We start from the raw sequence: 15,222 nt of genomic DNA, 5'->3' as shown, positions 1-15,222 counted from the left end.
AGGGAAAAAAATATTTTCCCTGTACTTTTCCTGTTTACATTGTGTGTTTTATGCTTTCCAGGTAGTCAGTAAGGCCCTGATCCAATAATTTTACCCATGTGAAAAGATCCTTTGATTACTCCCATGTGTAGTGTCTTTGCAGGGTTGGGACAAAAGCATATACAAACATCTGTTAATTGAGTGGGGTTTTACTGCATCAACAAGGGACAGAAAAAATGATAAAAATAGGAAATCATGATTATAAAACCACAGGGACCTAGATGCAGGTGTCTCACCAGAAACTTCACTTTTTTTATATACTGATTAGATGTTAAAAGGATGCAGTCAACTTAGACATATCTAAGTTTGATGAATTCTCTGACCTGAAGACTGGTGGAAATCAGTACTTCATGTGGTCCCTCATTGCCCCTCTCCTAGTCTGGTACTCTTGTCTCCCATTTTTAGTGCTTGCAAGTGACCTAAGTTCCCTTCTTCCTCGCCACCATATCCCTTAATGATCTCGTCTGCATGGCTTCATTTCAGTGGGAGTTGGGTGCCTAACTCTCTTAGGCGCCTTTGAAAATCCCATCCCAATATGGGACACATTTGTATATTTGGAGACATTTTCGTTAGGTGAACAGAAAATTTCTAGCTCAAGGCAGAGGTATTTGAATGTATATAAAAGTAGCAGTAAAGTGAGGGATGTTTAAAGATGCCCATTCAATGCCTACTAAGTAGAATTGGCCTTTAATGAAGCTACTTACATACATTATTGGACAATGACAACGTGCTTGCCTTCTTGTGAGGAAGAGAGCAGGGGGAAGAACTGGGTAGGGGAGCAAAAATATAAGAAAAGAGTAAAGAGAGAGGAGGGAGGGGAAAGTGGGGTTGAAGAATGGAGACAGATAATTGTGGGGGAGTGGGAAGGGAATGATCAGGGGGGAAAAGGTCAAGATGTGGCACCTGTTTTATTGGAAGCATGAGGGGATGTGTGTGGGCCTGGGGAAGAGTCTGAGCCAACAAAGCTATTGCAAGGGAAACTCCTGCAAAATAGTCTGAAGAGAATTAATCTACAAGGAAGCAGGGACTTCGAGTGGGACCTTACATGGACTATCCATAAAATGGAGGAAACATTATCTGTTGGAGAGGGGAAGGAGTGATAACATCTTTAAAAATAAAAATCTCTTTTAAGCGTTACACTCAGTCTTTATTGTGTAATTGTTCTGAAGAAATATGAGGGATTTCTTAATTTAACATTGAGTATGTAGTTGCTGAGTGTGATAGATGTGTTTAAATTTGTGGACAGTGGACTGAAAAAAGTATTTTGCTCAGATTAATAAAAAACAAACTGCTGTTTACTAAATTATGTAATGTACAGCACATAACCTCAAAATAAATGAATGAAAGATGGAATAACATTGTCAAAACAGAAAATTATGTAGTGGCCCAAAAAGTGGCCAGAATATTACTGTAAATATGTTTAGCTTTTTTCTTTAGCAGTGGAAAACTAAAAATGAGTCAATTTTGAATGGTAGTTGAAATTATCCTTAATTTAAAGCTTTTAAAAGCTATCCAAAACAATATCAATTTTTTTAAAAATTCTGTGACTTTAACTTTATTGGATAATGCCTTTGCGATATTTATACTTTACATCATCACCTTAATAGTAGTTGGGATAAATCTGTGCCGCTCGTACATTAGTTACTTTAAAAAACTGGAGCATGGAATACAGTTAAGTTTGAATGAGAAAACTCTTTGTGCCTCCTCTGCTTTGTGTATCCCAGCGCCTTTAAGTGTGCAGGCTGATGTCATACTCTAAGCAACAGTCCCAGAGTAAGGAGCTCTCTCTAGAAATTCAGCAGTAGAGAACTAGAAGCCGTAAGACTTGGGTTCATTAAGTGAGCCAAGGTCTTGCTGTAACATTGTGAGAATGCGATGTTTATGTGCCATCCTCAGACCCCTCAGCAATGAGAGTTCATGTTCTATCTACTATAAACAAAGACCTGCTTCAGAAGTGTAAGTTAAAAAAGTCTTAAAAGTGGATGTTTAGTTCTTGTTTTTTACATATGGTATGTTAAGTGGCTTTTTCTGCCCCCATCTCCCAAATTACTGTAGGCAGTCTGAGCTTTCAGTGATTCTTTCTTGTTTTAGCTTTTCTCTGATCTGTTTTGTAAAACTGCTTGTTTTGTAACTGTTGAATCTGTTAAGGAGCTATATGTGCCAGGGGGTGATACATTTTAAAAACAGAAGTTGTAATGTTGATTTCTGAAATCTGTTGTTAAGGTAGCCCTTAGTTTGAACCACAGACCTTAGGACGGAAGTTGTAATGTTTACTTTATAAAGCAAAGGCTTCTGCTATGCTTTTATTCCTATACTAATTCTGTAAAACGACACATGTAACGTATCAAAATAACCCTATTTGTTGTTCTTTGAAAAGCAGGTATTCATGATGAGTTACTCTGAATAAATCATAGGTTTGATCATTTAGCCTTTTTTTGAAAAATATATTATTACAAAAGCATAATTGTTACTTTGTGCTCAGTTAAATGATGCTTCTTTTTGTGTGTGCTCTGTTTCTTAACTGTGGTCCTCCATTTCTTAACTGTATCATTTCAGTAAATACAGAGGAGATACACTGTGCTAAACTTGCAAGTGCCAGTCAAAATTACATGATATGAAAGAGCCATTGTCTTTGTCAAAACAACTGTGATCTTGAGCTAACGGCATTGATTTTAGGTCTCATGATCCAGTGAAAAAACAAATAAAACTGATGCATGACCTGTAGTTTGTTCCCCAGCTCCAGTACTGTTGTTTTCCAGCATTGAAAAATATGTTGGATAAACAACACATATTTCACTGAAAATAGATGGTTCTTTTATCTGAATGAAGTTCCATTTTGTTTGCATTGTCTTTATCAGACATGAAGACTTGAAGGACATTCATGAAACTGCACATGTAGCAGACTGTTTGATGGGCTTGAACAGACTCTTAATAGTGCCTGCATGATGGAACATTTTTGTCTGAATAAAGTCAGTTATATTAAAAGAATAATGATGTACTTGTTTTTAAAAATCCTACTGTTTGTACAAGTTAGCAAGACAAATCTTACAAGACTAAAGTATAGAGAAGTACTGAGAGAAAGAAAACATTGTCCTCTTAGGAATGTTAGGAGCAAAACTATGTCATTCAATTATAATTACATCTATTAACACCACTCTATTAAATGGTCTTTTGTTGCTTCCATTAATAAAGGTATTTTTCCAGGTTTTGAATCTGTTTAAAATTAGGTTAGATTTAAAACTTGCTATGTAGGTTCTCCTGTTGTGAGCAAATAAACTGGTGCAACACTCTGCAAGGTATCTTTTATTTTGAAGACCAGGGAACAACTCAGAAAATATTGTTGGAGTCAATAAATGCAGGAAGGAGTCATAAAGGATGCAATGGAAAAAGTTAAGGATAATATTTCTTTTTATTTCAGGGGTCAAAAAGGGCTTGTATGAGGCAGTATCTCAAACTGGCTCTTCACCCATACTCCGCCAAATCTATGGGAGGTAGAAGCAGGACAAAGAAGGCAGAAAGTGTTGATAAGTGGGGAGAACAAGATCTTGGAAAAGTGGCAAATAATAGTTTTAGCATTTGTCTGATACTCAGTAAAGGAAATAGCTATCACTTTTTCCATATTTAGTTAAAGGTTACTTATATCTAGTGGCATCCCTGGGTGTGCATGGCACTATCCAGGCAAGTGTAAAGACATAAGTTTCCTTTCCACATTGAGTTTATACTCTAGAACTGGTAGGCAACAAAACAAGTAATGACTGCTGTTATGGAGAGGCTATAGACTCTCCATAGCTAATGATGTTAATTTTACATAAGACCAATTTTTGACAATCACACCCTTGCTAACTTGTCTGACTTTAAATTGTATTGCATTTGGGACAAGGATTGAACCTTATTTTGTTTGGAAAACATGTAGCACCTCCTGAGTACTACCAAACACAAATAATAATCAGTTACTAAAATCAATGTGATTTTTATGCCAGGTTAGATAGCGTTGATCTGGGAAGTTTGTGGCAGATCTGATGAGGCATTCTGAGGATATAGATATTAAAAATCAGGTAGCTGTACTTGAAAATATCCAATAAAGCAGTTTTAAATTATTTTATCTATTTCGGCCGGTTATAACTCCAACACAGTTTGGCCTTAAAACCCTTCATTAGTTTGAATCTGTTGTTTTCTGGCAAAGATTTGTTTGTGCCTTTAACTGATTGTGAGAGACAGAGGAATTTATGGTGCTGCAGGTCTCAAACACAAGCCCATAGGATTGCCAAGCGAGAGCATTACCCTCTGCATCACCACACCGTAAGGTCAGATGATGGAACAGCATCTAACACCGCAATGCCGGAGGCTACACCTGTTGACTCAGCTGGATCAGGTGATGAGCAGCAGACTGCTGATTGGACTAGGCATAAAGCTTCTTGTCCCACCTCTTGTCTGACTAGCTAGTCACTAGGCTTGTTGCTGGTCAGGCCCCTGAGACCAACTTTCTCCTATCTTGTTTGGTTCTCTGTCCTTGCTGCTGTTACCACACTTTGATCCTAGTTCCTGTCTCCTCTCCTGGTTTCTGTTTCTTATTCCTGTTACCGCTTCTTGTTTCTGGTTCCTGTGTCCTTGACCTAATTCCAGTGATTTACTCCGGCCTGACACTTAGTGTGACTTCTGACTCCGATTCCAGCTTAACTCTTGGTGTGGCTCCTGATTCTGACTCTGGATTGACCCTGGCTTTGGCTTCAGACTCTGGCTTTGACCTTTGGCATGACTTCTCACTGCGACCCTGACTCTGGCCCTGGCTCTGATCACTAGTTCAGACTGCCCAATTACAGGCCCTGACAGGGAGTAATTAGTTATTTAAAAGAAATTTAATTGGGAACCCTATTAGTTTCCAAATCCATATGTCAGCTTTTAGGGCATTTAGGAAATCCATGTCAGGTGGGTATGAGCTTCCCAAATTGTGTAGAATTATTCTTTAGGATGTCCAGAAAGCACAGCAGCTCTTCCATTACAGCTGCCATTGCCTGCAAAGTTCATAAAGCTGGCATGTCACAGGTAACTTGAGGAAGACTGTATCTGGTTGAGAGCAGGCTTGATGCACATGGAAGCAAGGGGGAGGAGGGAAAATTTTCTCAGAGCCCATGGGATGTAGAGAACTATAAGGACAGACTTGGGAGACAGGAACAGAATTCTAATCTGACCACTTTTATAATACTTAGCATTTCACAAATATTATTTAATTAGACCTCACAAAAGCCCTGTGCTATTGGTAAATAGCAGTTGGCTGTTCTGATGACAGTGAGAGGTTCTGGTGCCCCAGGTCACACATCAGATTAGTGTCACACCCAGCATTAAAGCTCAGGTTTCCTGGATCCCATTTTCGTGCATAACCCACTGGTCTGTAGAGCCTCCAGGCAATTTACTCAATCTCCCTGTACCCATTTCACCCTTTGTAAAACTGGGAATGATCCCATTTAGCTTCAGAATTTGAGTCATACTGAGTGCTACTTTGTGAACTAGCAGTCCCACAGTCTACCCTGTATCATACAAATATGGTTTGGTGGATGAGGGAGTAATATTAAAAAACACCCTAATGAAATTGTATAATGACCTATTAGGGTCCCTAATGTGTACCATGATTTATAGCTACTCTGTTTATTCTATCCATCACCAGGGTATCTAAGGGTATGTCTACACTATGTTTTAAAATGCACAGCAGCAAGTCTCAGAGCCTGGGTCTACAGATTCAGGTTAGTGGGACTTGCACTATGCGCTAGAAATAGCTGTGTAGCTGTTTGGGCTTGAGCTGGAGCTAGGGAGAAGGATGGGGTTCAGGGCCCAAGCGAGCCTGAGCTGCTGTGTCTACACTGCTGTTTTAGCGCTGTAGAGTGAGCCCCACGAGCCTGAGTCCATAGACCCGGGCTTTGAGACTCGCTGCTGCAAGTTTTTAAAATGCAGTGTAGACATACCCAAGGTGTCTTTACTCCAGAGTCCTCCCTCAATAAAGTTTTTGTTTTCTACAGCAATTGGCTGTTCACCATTACACTTTTTGCTTTCACCTCTAAATGAAAAATCTCTTTCAAAATTCATTTGACTTCCCCAATCTACATTTGTCTTTAAATATAAAGTGAAAAGGTTGCTGCACTGTTGTGTGTCTTTCTTTAGTTGGTTTAAAGATGTCTTCTCCCAATAATTTCAGTGGAGTGGTCATCATTTACAATAGCTCTTCCTCTGTCATTATTGAATTTTAACTCCGTTATCTTTTCTTTTTCTTTTTTTAAATAGTGAAACTCGGTATCAGGTAAATTGAACAAAGCTTCTTTTGAACTATGAGGTCCTGCCGATACACAAGGAAGTATCAGGATTCCGAAAGCTTTGTTTACCCAAAAAGAAAAAAAAAAGTTGTTATTCTGACCTGTGAGACTAGACTGCTGTTAGCCAGTTGGAAGCAAGGACTTTGAATCCATGTTGTAATAGAATTTAAATGAGAATATCACAGGGATATAATAAATTAATTTTGTTCTCAGGAAAACTATTCAAATTGGATGAGGGTGTGTGAGTAACCAGTCTGCAACTGTTTGGGATGACATTGATGGTATGCTAGGAAATCTTTTTCTGAATTTGTAGTTTTATTAATCTTGATTATTTCAGTTTGTCTTTTCAGAAATTGTGTTATTTTCAGTGACTGAGAGCACAGGTCCCACTGAAAATTAATGGGACTTAGCGTTCTTACATCAATGAATCCCTTTTGAAAATCCATCCTTGATCTTCATGTTGTTTTACTTTTCTGAAGTACCTGCTGTTTATAATGTATGGCTTTTCGGTGAAATCTTAACACTTGTGAAAACAGATTGCACATAAATTATTTTCAGTGCACTTTCTATTATATAACTCTTAGTAATTCAGAGTCCTCACCCATTTTGTCTCTAGTATCCTTGGCCCAACACAGCGACAATAACACTGCATACATCTTGGTCATTCAGTCAGTTGATAGCAAGGAGTGTGTGTGTGTTTTAAATAATATCAAATCACTAAATATCAAATGCTTTTGAAAATATTTTCTGTTTTTTCTAGCTGAATTATAATTCATATAACATTAATTTTTCTGTATTTTTCACTCTCTTTAAAAATCTGAACATGTTAATGCATACCAAGTTACTTATTTGACTTACAGAGGAACAAAATATGAGGAAGTTACTTAGTTTATATTAAGTCCTTACGCATGTTTATTCCCACTTCTGTCAAAGGGGGCGGAGTTGCACGAGTAAAGTCTGAATAAAAACTCTGTAGTATCCTCAGAATTTGGCCCTAAGGCCTTTTGTCAGAGTTCAGGGCAACTGCACCTGTATTTCCTCACAGTGGTACTTCAGGGGCACCCAACCCTCAGGCTTCCAGTGCCCTAGCTGTTGCCTGTCTTGTGTGGAGACCCGAGTCGCTCTCCATGCTGACATGGGTATTTCCAGGCTGGACAGTTCCCTTTCCCTCATGGTGTCATCCTCACCACAGACAGGGTTCCTTAGGACACCTGCTTGCTTTCTCTTCAGAGATGGATAACACTGTAATTGCTCCAGATATGTAACCACACGGCTCTTTGCAAGCAAGCCTCCTTTATTTTGAAGGTACAAAGCATTGCAGAGAAAACATAGACAAACAATAAAAGAACATACATGTATGCTAATAAGCTTCCCAGAATTCATCCAAGCTCTCACAAGGGCTCAGGCAAGTGCTGTCTTTTAATACCCCATCTTAGGAGTATCCTTGTGTTTACAAGTTCATCAGAGTTTCAGCTCAGAACAAGCAAGCAGTCTTATGAGGCCCCAGTAGGCCCAATGCTTCCCTAAGTATTGGGGCCTTCCCTGGACTTCAGGTGCTGGAACAGGAAGAAGGCATTGAGTTAGCTTAAAACTTGGGCATTTATCCAAAAGTCTGCCTTTGTCTCTGGAGAATCTCGTTTGACCGAGCATATGCATATCTCCACGGGGGATGGTGGAAATGGCTTCAAAAGCTGATAATGGAGGAAGTTCATGAGCATTTCCCCTCCCTATTTGAGTAGGTACATACAATGACACGGTAAAATATACACGATTGCATTTTGAATACAGTGTACCCCAAAGGTGTTAACCCTAACTCAGTAAGTTTTACTGGATTGAGTTAAACCTTATCTTAATTCCATAAGGTTTGTTCTGGATATTATCGATCTGTCACACCTTGTTCTATAACCCTTCCTTACACTTATGAAAGTAGTACCATAGAAGTTAATAGGATTCCTTGCGTGAGAAAGGGTTGCCTAAGTGCTGAGGATCCAGTCCTGCAGCCTTTGCTCCTGGAATTCAAACTGAGGTCTAAGGCTGTAAACTCCTTGAAATAGGAGCTCTTATCTCCTCTCTGTTCTGCCTGGTGCAGAGCACACTATCAGCGCTCAATAAACAATAAATAAAAATACATATTTTGTATCTGAATTATTTCTTGTTTTGTTTTCCCTTCTTGCTATCTCAGGCAAAATTCCCTTGAGCAACAGGATCAGAATAATCAAGAGTGTAATTTTTTTCTCTTTTGTTGATAATTAATTCTTCATTTGTTTAAATATTTTGCATGCACAGTGAGGATCTAGGAGAATTCATGGAAGTGAAAGGTGCCAACAGCCCTGGGATCCTTGTATTGACCACTGGCCTCAGCAAACCTTTTATGCGCCTGGATAAATACCCCACGTTACTCAAAGAGCTTGAAAGGCACATGGAGGTATATCTTATCAGCATTTATGTTCCATCTTAATGATCATTTGACAACAGTTGTTTTAAAGGTACATGTCAGACATGCTGGGCCCCAAATTGAGTTCCTTTTCTCTCCTTTCAGTCTTCTCAACAGTCCTCCAGTCGGGGGGAGGGAAGCACCAGAAAGCACTTCCAGTACTATCTCCCATAAAGTGATAGTATGGGAAGTACCAGAACACTGTGAAAAGTGTGACAGTAAGGAAAGAGCAATATAACAACGTCAGATGTAGGTTAACCTTTTAAAATGAGTGCTAATGGCAGAAATTTAAGTTTGCAAGTAATCTGTTAAATACTAAGGCTATGTCTTCACTGATGGCGGCAAATTCGCTGCCGTCAGATCGACTTATCTGGATCAACTGAGCAGTCAATGAAGACCTGCTCAGTCGATCCAGAAATCGGCAAATTAAGACCACCTTCTCAAGTGGCATAGGGCTGCGTTGATGGGAACACGGTTCCCATTGGCGCAGTGCAGGGAAGACGGCGTGCAGAACAGAAGCACAGAAGTAGACGGGAGTTACGCAAATTTTTTGCGTAGTTTGCATAACTGCGGTCGACTGCCACCGAATCTCCGAGTTGAGTGAAGACAAGCCCGAAGTCAGGTATATTTTTCCAGATGTTGCTTTATGGATTCATGAAAGAATAGCAATAGTACTAACATCATGAGAGATTCTACATTCTAGCTAAAAGAGAGAAAACAAATGTTATATCAGTGGAAGGAGGCTACAAAGAAGACATAAAGAAGAGAACAAAAAGGGCTGTTACAAGTGTTAAAAAGTTGTCTGTACTGTAGTTACTATGCCTCTATGAAATGTTTCATTACTATCACTGGGAATTACAGTACTATTATTTTTGTCTTTAGGATTATCATCCAGATCGACCAGACATTCAGAAATCCATGACAGCCTTCAAAAACCTTTCTGTAAGAATTTTAAAGAGTAGATGTGTGTTTATTTGAGACAGTGGTCTTATTTCATGCCTTCTAAAAGTTAATATTTTGACACGTGAAATCTTTAGAAATATAGGGCTTGAGGCTGTGCTCGGGCATAGTGAAGTGTGTGGGAGGTGTCTGCGGGGAGCTTGTTGCAACTCCTTCATTCATGTTTGCCCAGTCCCATTGGAAATTAAGGCAGTACATTAGCAGCCCTAATTTAATGCCAGTTGATGATTAGGGGTAGCAGAACTCTCCTTTACCCCCTCCCTTTCCAGTCCACACCTTGTCCCCAAACCGTCCCCTTTTTAGCTTTACACCAGAAGAGGCTCATCTGCATCAAGAACTTGCCCCTGGCCTTCTCCAGCCACTTTATGGCCTCTTTGTGTCACTTATGCCATGTGGTGATAGTGGGCTGAGGAATTCAGCCTACAGCGTATATCCCCAGTGCAAGGGCGTTAGAGGAAAAATGAACATTACATCACTGAAGCCCAGAACAGAAGAGAGGAGAAGCTTTTCATGATGGGGAATAAGATCTGTCAGCTCTAACAAGAGTATCCAAGCAAAGAAATAAGAGGTGTGGTGGTTAGTGGCATATGTGTGCAACCCCCTAATGCTTTGTCTGGCTACTAAAATAGTCAGTGTTGTACGTTTCCTGTTTGGATGGGGCTACACCATTACTGTGTCTTTGTTACGTACATTTGTGTCCAGGGGTCACAGTGGAACTTGAGATCCCTTTCTATTGGGGGCTGTAAAGAAAAAAAAAAATAGGAGGAAACAGTCCCTACCCTTAAGAGTCTCAGACCAGATGAGACAAGTGGGAGAGCAGAGAAGAAAGGAGAAGACAAGGGAGGTTGTCGGTAACAGAGAGTAGCACGTGCACATTTCACGGGTCTCTTCGCTTCTCAATACATGTATATATAAAACATATGGAAGTATTAATTAGATGTGATTTCCTGTTTTCTGCTGTGCTTGCCAGTTGTTGTTTGGGAGTGAATGATAGGCATGACATTCGAAGTGGCTCTGTAGGAGAGACTTGAAGAAGAATAGGGGAGTGACTTCATGGATAACTATAAAGGGCTGTTGAGGTCAGAAAATGAAAAGAAAAGTAGCAGTATTTAATTAACAATATACATTTTAAACAGGTACTTCAATATAATCCACGGAAAGAAAGGAAAAATATTTCACGCTTGAAAACATTGTCATTGTCCTTTATTTTATACTCCAAGCAGAACACTGAGGACAAATTATTATTTCAGCTGATATTGACTCCTAATACAGTTCACACAGACACCACCTTATTAGTACTTTCCCTATGTTTAACAGGCACAATGTCAAGAAGTACGGAAAAGAAAAGAACTTGAACTCCAAATACTGACGGAAGCTATTCGCTGCTGGGAGGGAGAGGACATTAAAACACTGGGCAATGTAATTTACATGTCCCAGGTCATGATTCAGTGTGCTGGAAGTGAGGTAATATAGTTCAAGTCTTCATTAAATATCTTTCTGTTTCTCTTTTGCAACTACAATTAATACACTGTAAGTGGTAGAAATAAGAAGGACCACTCCAAGAAAAGAAATATAGACAAAAAAAAATTTCCATGGTATTTTGCTTAACCTAAGTGTCCTTATAAATGGGGGAAACTTCTTTAAGATGTACAAGCTAAGCTAAAAGCTGACTAAATCTTATAGTCAGATATAACTGTTGGAAACATTATAAAATCTTAGAGGCCATAAAAGATTGCAAAGTGCATAATTAGAGAGATTTTTCTGTCTGTATTGGTTACGTTACAAAATAATTTGCCAAAGTAGTTATTAAATAACTACATGTAAAGAAAATTTGGAAATATTTATTTATTTTATTTTGTTGTTGTCCCAGACATACTCCTCCTGGATTGATGGGGTTTTTGAACATCTTCCTCAAATATTAAGTATTAAAATGACAAAAATCTGGGGACTGAGTGGGTCTGGGGAATTGTAATGAGATCTGATGTCTTTCACCTTGAGTCCATTGGATTAATGCCAGCCCTGCTTTGTAGTGACTGGAGATCTTTACTTTCTGACCCATGTTCAGTGTCCTATATAAAATAATTAAAGGTCTCTGTCTCCATTGCCTAACAGACAAGCATCCACATCACAAAAACCATCACCACAGTTGGCACTAATTGACAGGCTTGTTGGCAGACTCTTCAGAAAGGGCAAAGGGCTGACGGGACCTGAATTATGAGCTACTCTCTAGAGGTGGTCTCTGCATCAAGATTGAGGCTGGACCCTCTAGCCAGCTAAATTGAAGTGGGAAGGCTTTGAAAAAGTCGGGTAGGATTGCAAAGTTCTCACCTAGAAAAATTTAAATTACCAGGTGCACTATCCTGAATTTTAGAAGATTTTAAAACCAATTTAAAAACAAAGCTTGAACCAAAAAAAGTAATGCATATGGTACGAATTCAGATTTCTACCATAGGACAACTTCCCGCGGTAGCAAGTTAGGTTCTTTTATATGTCCTACCCAACAAAACCCCACACTCCCTCAAATAGTCTTATATGTTTTATCTCTTATCAAGTGCATATGAAAACATTAGGGCTGGCTCCTCAGCTGATGTAGCTTAGCTTTTTTGGTCATTGGTATATAAGAAGCTATTCCATTTTACCCCAGCTGAGGAACTAGCCCATAATATACAAAAAATATTGAAAAACTCCATTTAAAATACTTTGGATTAAGAGCACTTTTAGGAGGGGCAGAGAGGTAAAATGCTAAATATTTTGCTTTAAAAAAAACCCAAAAAACTCCTAAATAAAGAGAGCTGGCATGAAGGGAATGTTGCATATACAATAGGAATCCCTTGATTGGGAGTATAGTCAGTTGCTCCTGTTGAGGTTTGTTTCTTCAAAGTAACTTGCACTATAAAAACATGAAACCAAGAGATTGTCACAAACTTTTTTTTTAATAGAAAATCAAGTGCAGTTTGACTCTTCTTATTGCTGAATATATATGTTTAATTTTTGCTAAAAGTACAACAATATTGGTACTACACCAGTGAAAGTTTTAAACAAAAATAGTTAGGATCTGCTGCCTTATATTTAATTTTTAATTATTTTCTTTGTTTTTTCATAAGGAAAAGAATGAAAGATATCTTCTTCTCTTCCCTAATATTTTGCTTATGTTGTCTGCCAGCCCTAGGATGAGTGGGTTTATCTATCAGGTAAAACAATTGTTTTAAACATGGTTATTCACAGCAAACTTAAAAAAGCCTTTCTAAACTTATTTTCACTTCTCTTTCTATATGTATTCAGTATGTATATGTACTATGAGAGGCAGAATTGTCCAGTTATTAGGATCCTGGACTGAGATTCAGGAGACCTAGGTTTTGTTTTTACCATATGGGTGAGTCATCTCTGATACTTCAGTTTCCCAACTTCTTTCTGGTGTAAGGTGCTGTTAGATTTATAAAGGAAAACCATGAATAAGAGCTTATTAATAACATTACATAAACTGTTAAACATTCAGGTTGCAAAGTCAAGCACTCAGAAGTAAGGAAATGCCAAAATTCAGTTACCCATGCAACCTTAATTCGACTTCCTTATGTGTATGCATCATGATAGTCTTTAATTCTATGATCACATACTTTTTTTCCCCCCCATAGGTCCCCTGCTTCATTCAGTGTTATTTATAGTCCACTTTCACCATGTGGCCCCAGGACTTATTTAACGTTCACTGTCCAAACTCTGCACTGCATAAAAATTTATTAACTTCCTTATAGGTGTTTCTGTCGTTCTGTCACCATGATAACTGAGTGTTACACAGTCATTAATGAATTTATCTTCACAATATCCCAGTGGAGTGAAGTGCTGACTAATCTGAGACACCTAGGACTGAGTTTTTCAGAGTACTTGGCATTATACATGTTCAAAGCTCAGTTCCCATTGACCTAGTTGCAGCAGTGAGCGCTCAACATTTCCGTAAATCTGGCCTCAGGTGTCTGATGTGTGTCACACTGAAAATAAGGAACATACAGTTGGGGCCACCTGTGAAAAGTTTGTTTCTTCTTCAAGTGCTGGGCCTAGTGGCTATTCACTGTGGGTGTGCATGTATTCCAGGCACGCAAGACGGGAAGATTTTTTTCTAGCAGTGGCAGTTGCTCTGTGCCTGCACACGTCCTTGTGCTCCAAACCAAGGGTATAAGGAACAGTGTGAGCCAACTGCCTCTCCAGTTCCTTTCCACTGCTCCTGATACAAGATGGAACTCCACCAGTGTCCTCAGCTTTGCTGAGTTCTTGCCTTCAACTCTGGTTTCTTTGTAAACAGTTATTTTCTGTAGTTAATAAGTTAGTTAATTGGGCTGCGTCTACACTGCTGGTGGTACCGGCGGCAGTGCAGGATCAGTTTTGTGGGTTCGATTGAGCGGCAGTGAAGACTCGCTCAATCGAACCCGGAAGTTGATTCTGTAAATCTACCTCAGCAAGAAGCGTAGTGCCGCATCGATGGGAAGGCATTTCCTGTCGGTGCAGCACAGTGGAGATGCCATGGAAAGTAGACATTAGGAAATTGACGGGAGATACGCAAGTTACTGTACGTAGCTTGCATATCTCCTGTCGACTGCCACCGAAATCCACGGCCACTATAGACCAGACCTTAGTGTAGTTAGTTTGGGGTCTGAGTTTTTCCCTCTTTCCTTTCCAACCTAGTTCAGGGCACCTCTTATGGTCAAGATTCTCAGCTTTAACTCCTGCATGGCTTGCGCCCCTGGGTCTTCCTGGTTCGTGATCCTCATGCCTCCTGCCTGTACTGCCTTGGGAGTTTCATATTCCATGCCAGTGCAAGCTTTGCTGTTCTTTCCCACTTTGAATGTAACAGTCTCATAAATTCCAAGTTGGGGGCATCTGATGGAGTTCTCCATGAAGCCACAGCCAGACCCTGGAACGTCTGACTCCCCTATACATTGGATGATTCACCTGTTAGCGCCTTCCAGACCAGGCACTTTCTAGTCCTGGGTCATCTGAGTCCAGATTTAAGAACTCTAGCAAGCACAGATGGGAGAATAGAAAAGGAAAACAGCATCATAAGAAGTAGGAGAAATCCCCTCCTAAACTCTCTAAGAAGTGGTCTGCCTCCCTTCTAAGTCAGGTGAAACTTTGCACCCCAATATGGATGTATCTGGAGCTTCCAGGGAGCATCACCCAGTACCAGTAGTACTGAGAGCCAGGACTCCCAAAGACCGCCACCTATGTAAGGGGATGGTCTGACCCCAGCATCAGCAAAGGAGAGGAGAGAGTGGACATCCTCTATACCAGTGGTTTTGCACTGCAAGAAGAGGGATTTGGTGCTGCCAACATCTTCTTCAATGCTTAGCTGACCAGTCAGTCATAGTGATCGTTCACCATTTGGTCCGTTCCTGTGCAGCCGCAAGGGCTCGATGAGCCAAGAGTCCCAACGTCAGAACAGACTTGATGAACCCATGTAATAGAGGGTCTGCCTCTGGTCTGCCTCCACCCCTTGGT

General features: G+C 39.8%; 1 protein-coding gene across 6 annotated transcripts in view; it reads left to right on the top strand.

The window, feature by feature from the left end:
- The window catches only part of ARHGEF7 (Rho guanine nucleotide exchange factor 7), a 171,933-nt gene that overhangs the window by 105,577 nt on the left and 51,134 nt on the right, over positions 1–15,222 (top strand). For all 6 annotated transcript variants that reach the window (XM_067563686.1, XM_067563681.1, XM_067563687.1 and 3 more), the window contains 4 exons: positions 8,628–8,766; positions 9,658–9,717; positions 11,053–11,199; positions 12,840–12,926. In XM_067563686.1, coding sequence (XP_067419787.1) covers positions 8,628–8,766; positions 9,658–9,717; positions 11,053–11,199; positions 12,840–12,926 — 433 coding nt within the window. The remainder of the gene's footprint in view (positions 1–8,627; positions 8,767–9,657; positions 9,718–11,052; positions 11,200–12,839; positions 12,927–15,222) is intronic.

The sequence above is a fragment of the Emydura macquarii genome, unplaced genomic scaffold (assembly GCF_026122565.2).
Source record: "Emydura macquarii macquarii isolate MOO-44397 ecotype Brisbane River unplaced genomic scaffold, CSIRO-AGI_Emac_v2 contig_2531, whole genome shotgun sequence".
Classification (NCBI taxonomy): domain Eukaryota; kingdom Metazoa; phylum Chordata; order Testudines; family Chelidae; genus Emydura; species Emydura macquarii.
This window is presented reverse-complemented; position numbering and strand designations above follow the sequence as displayed.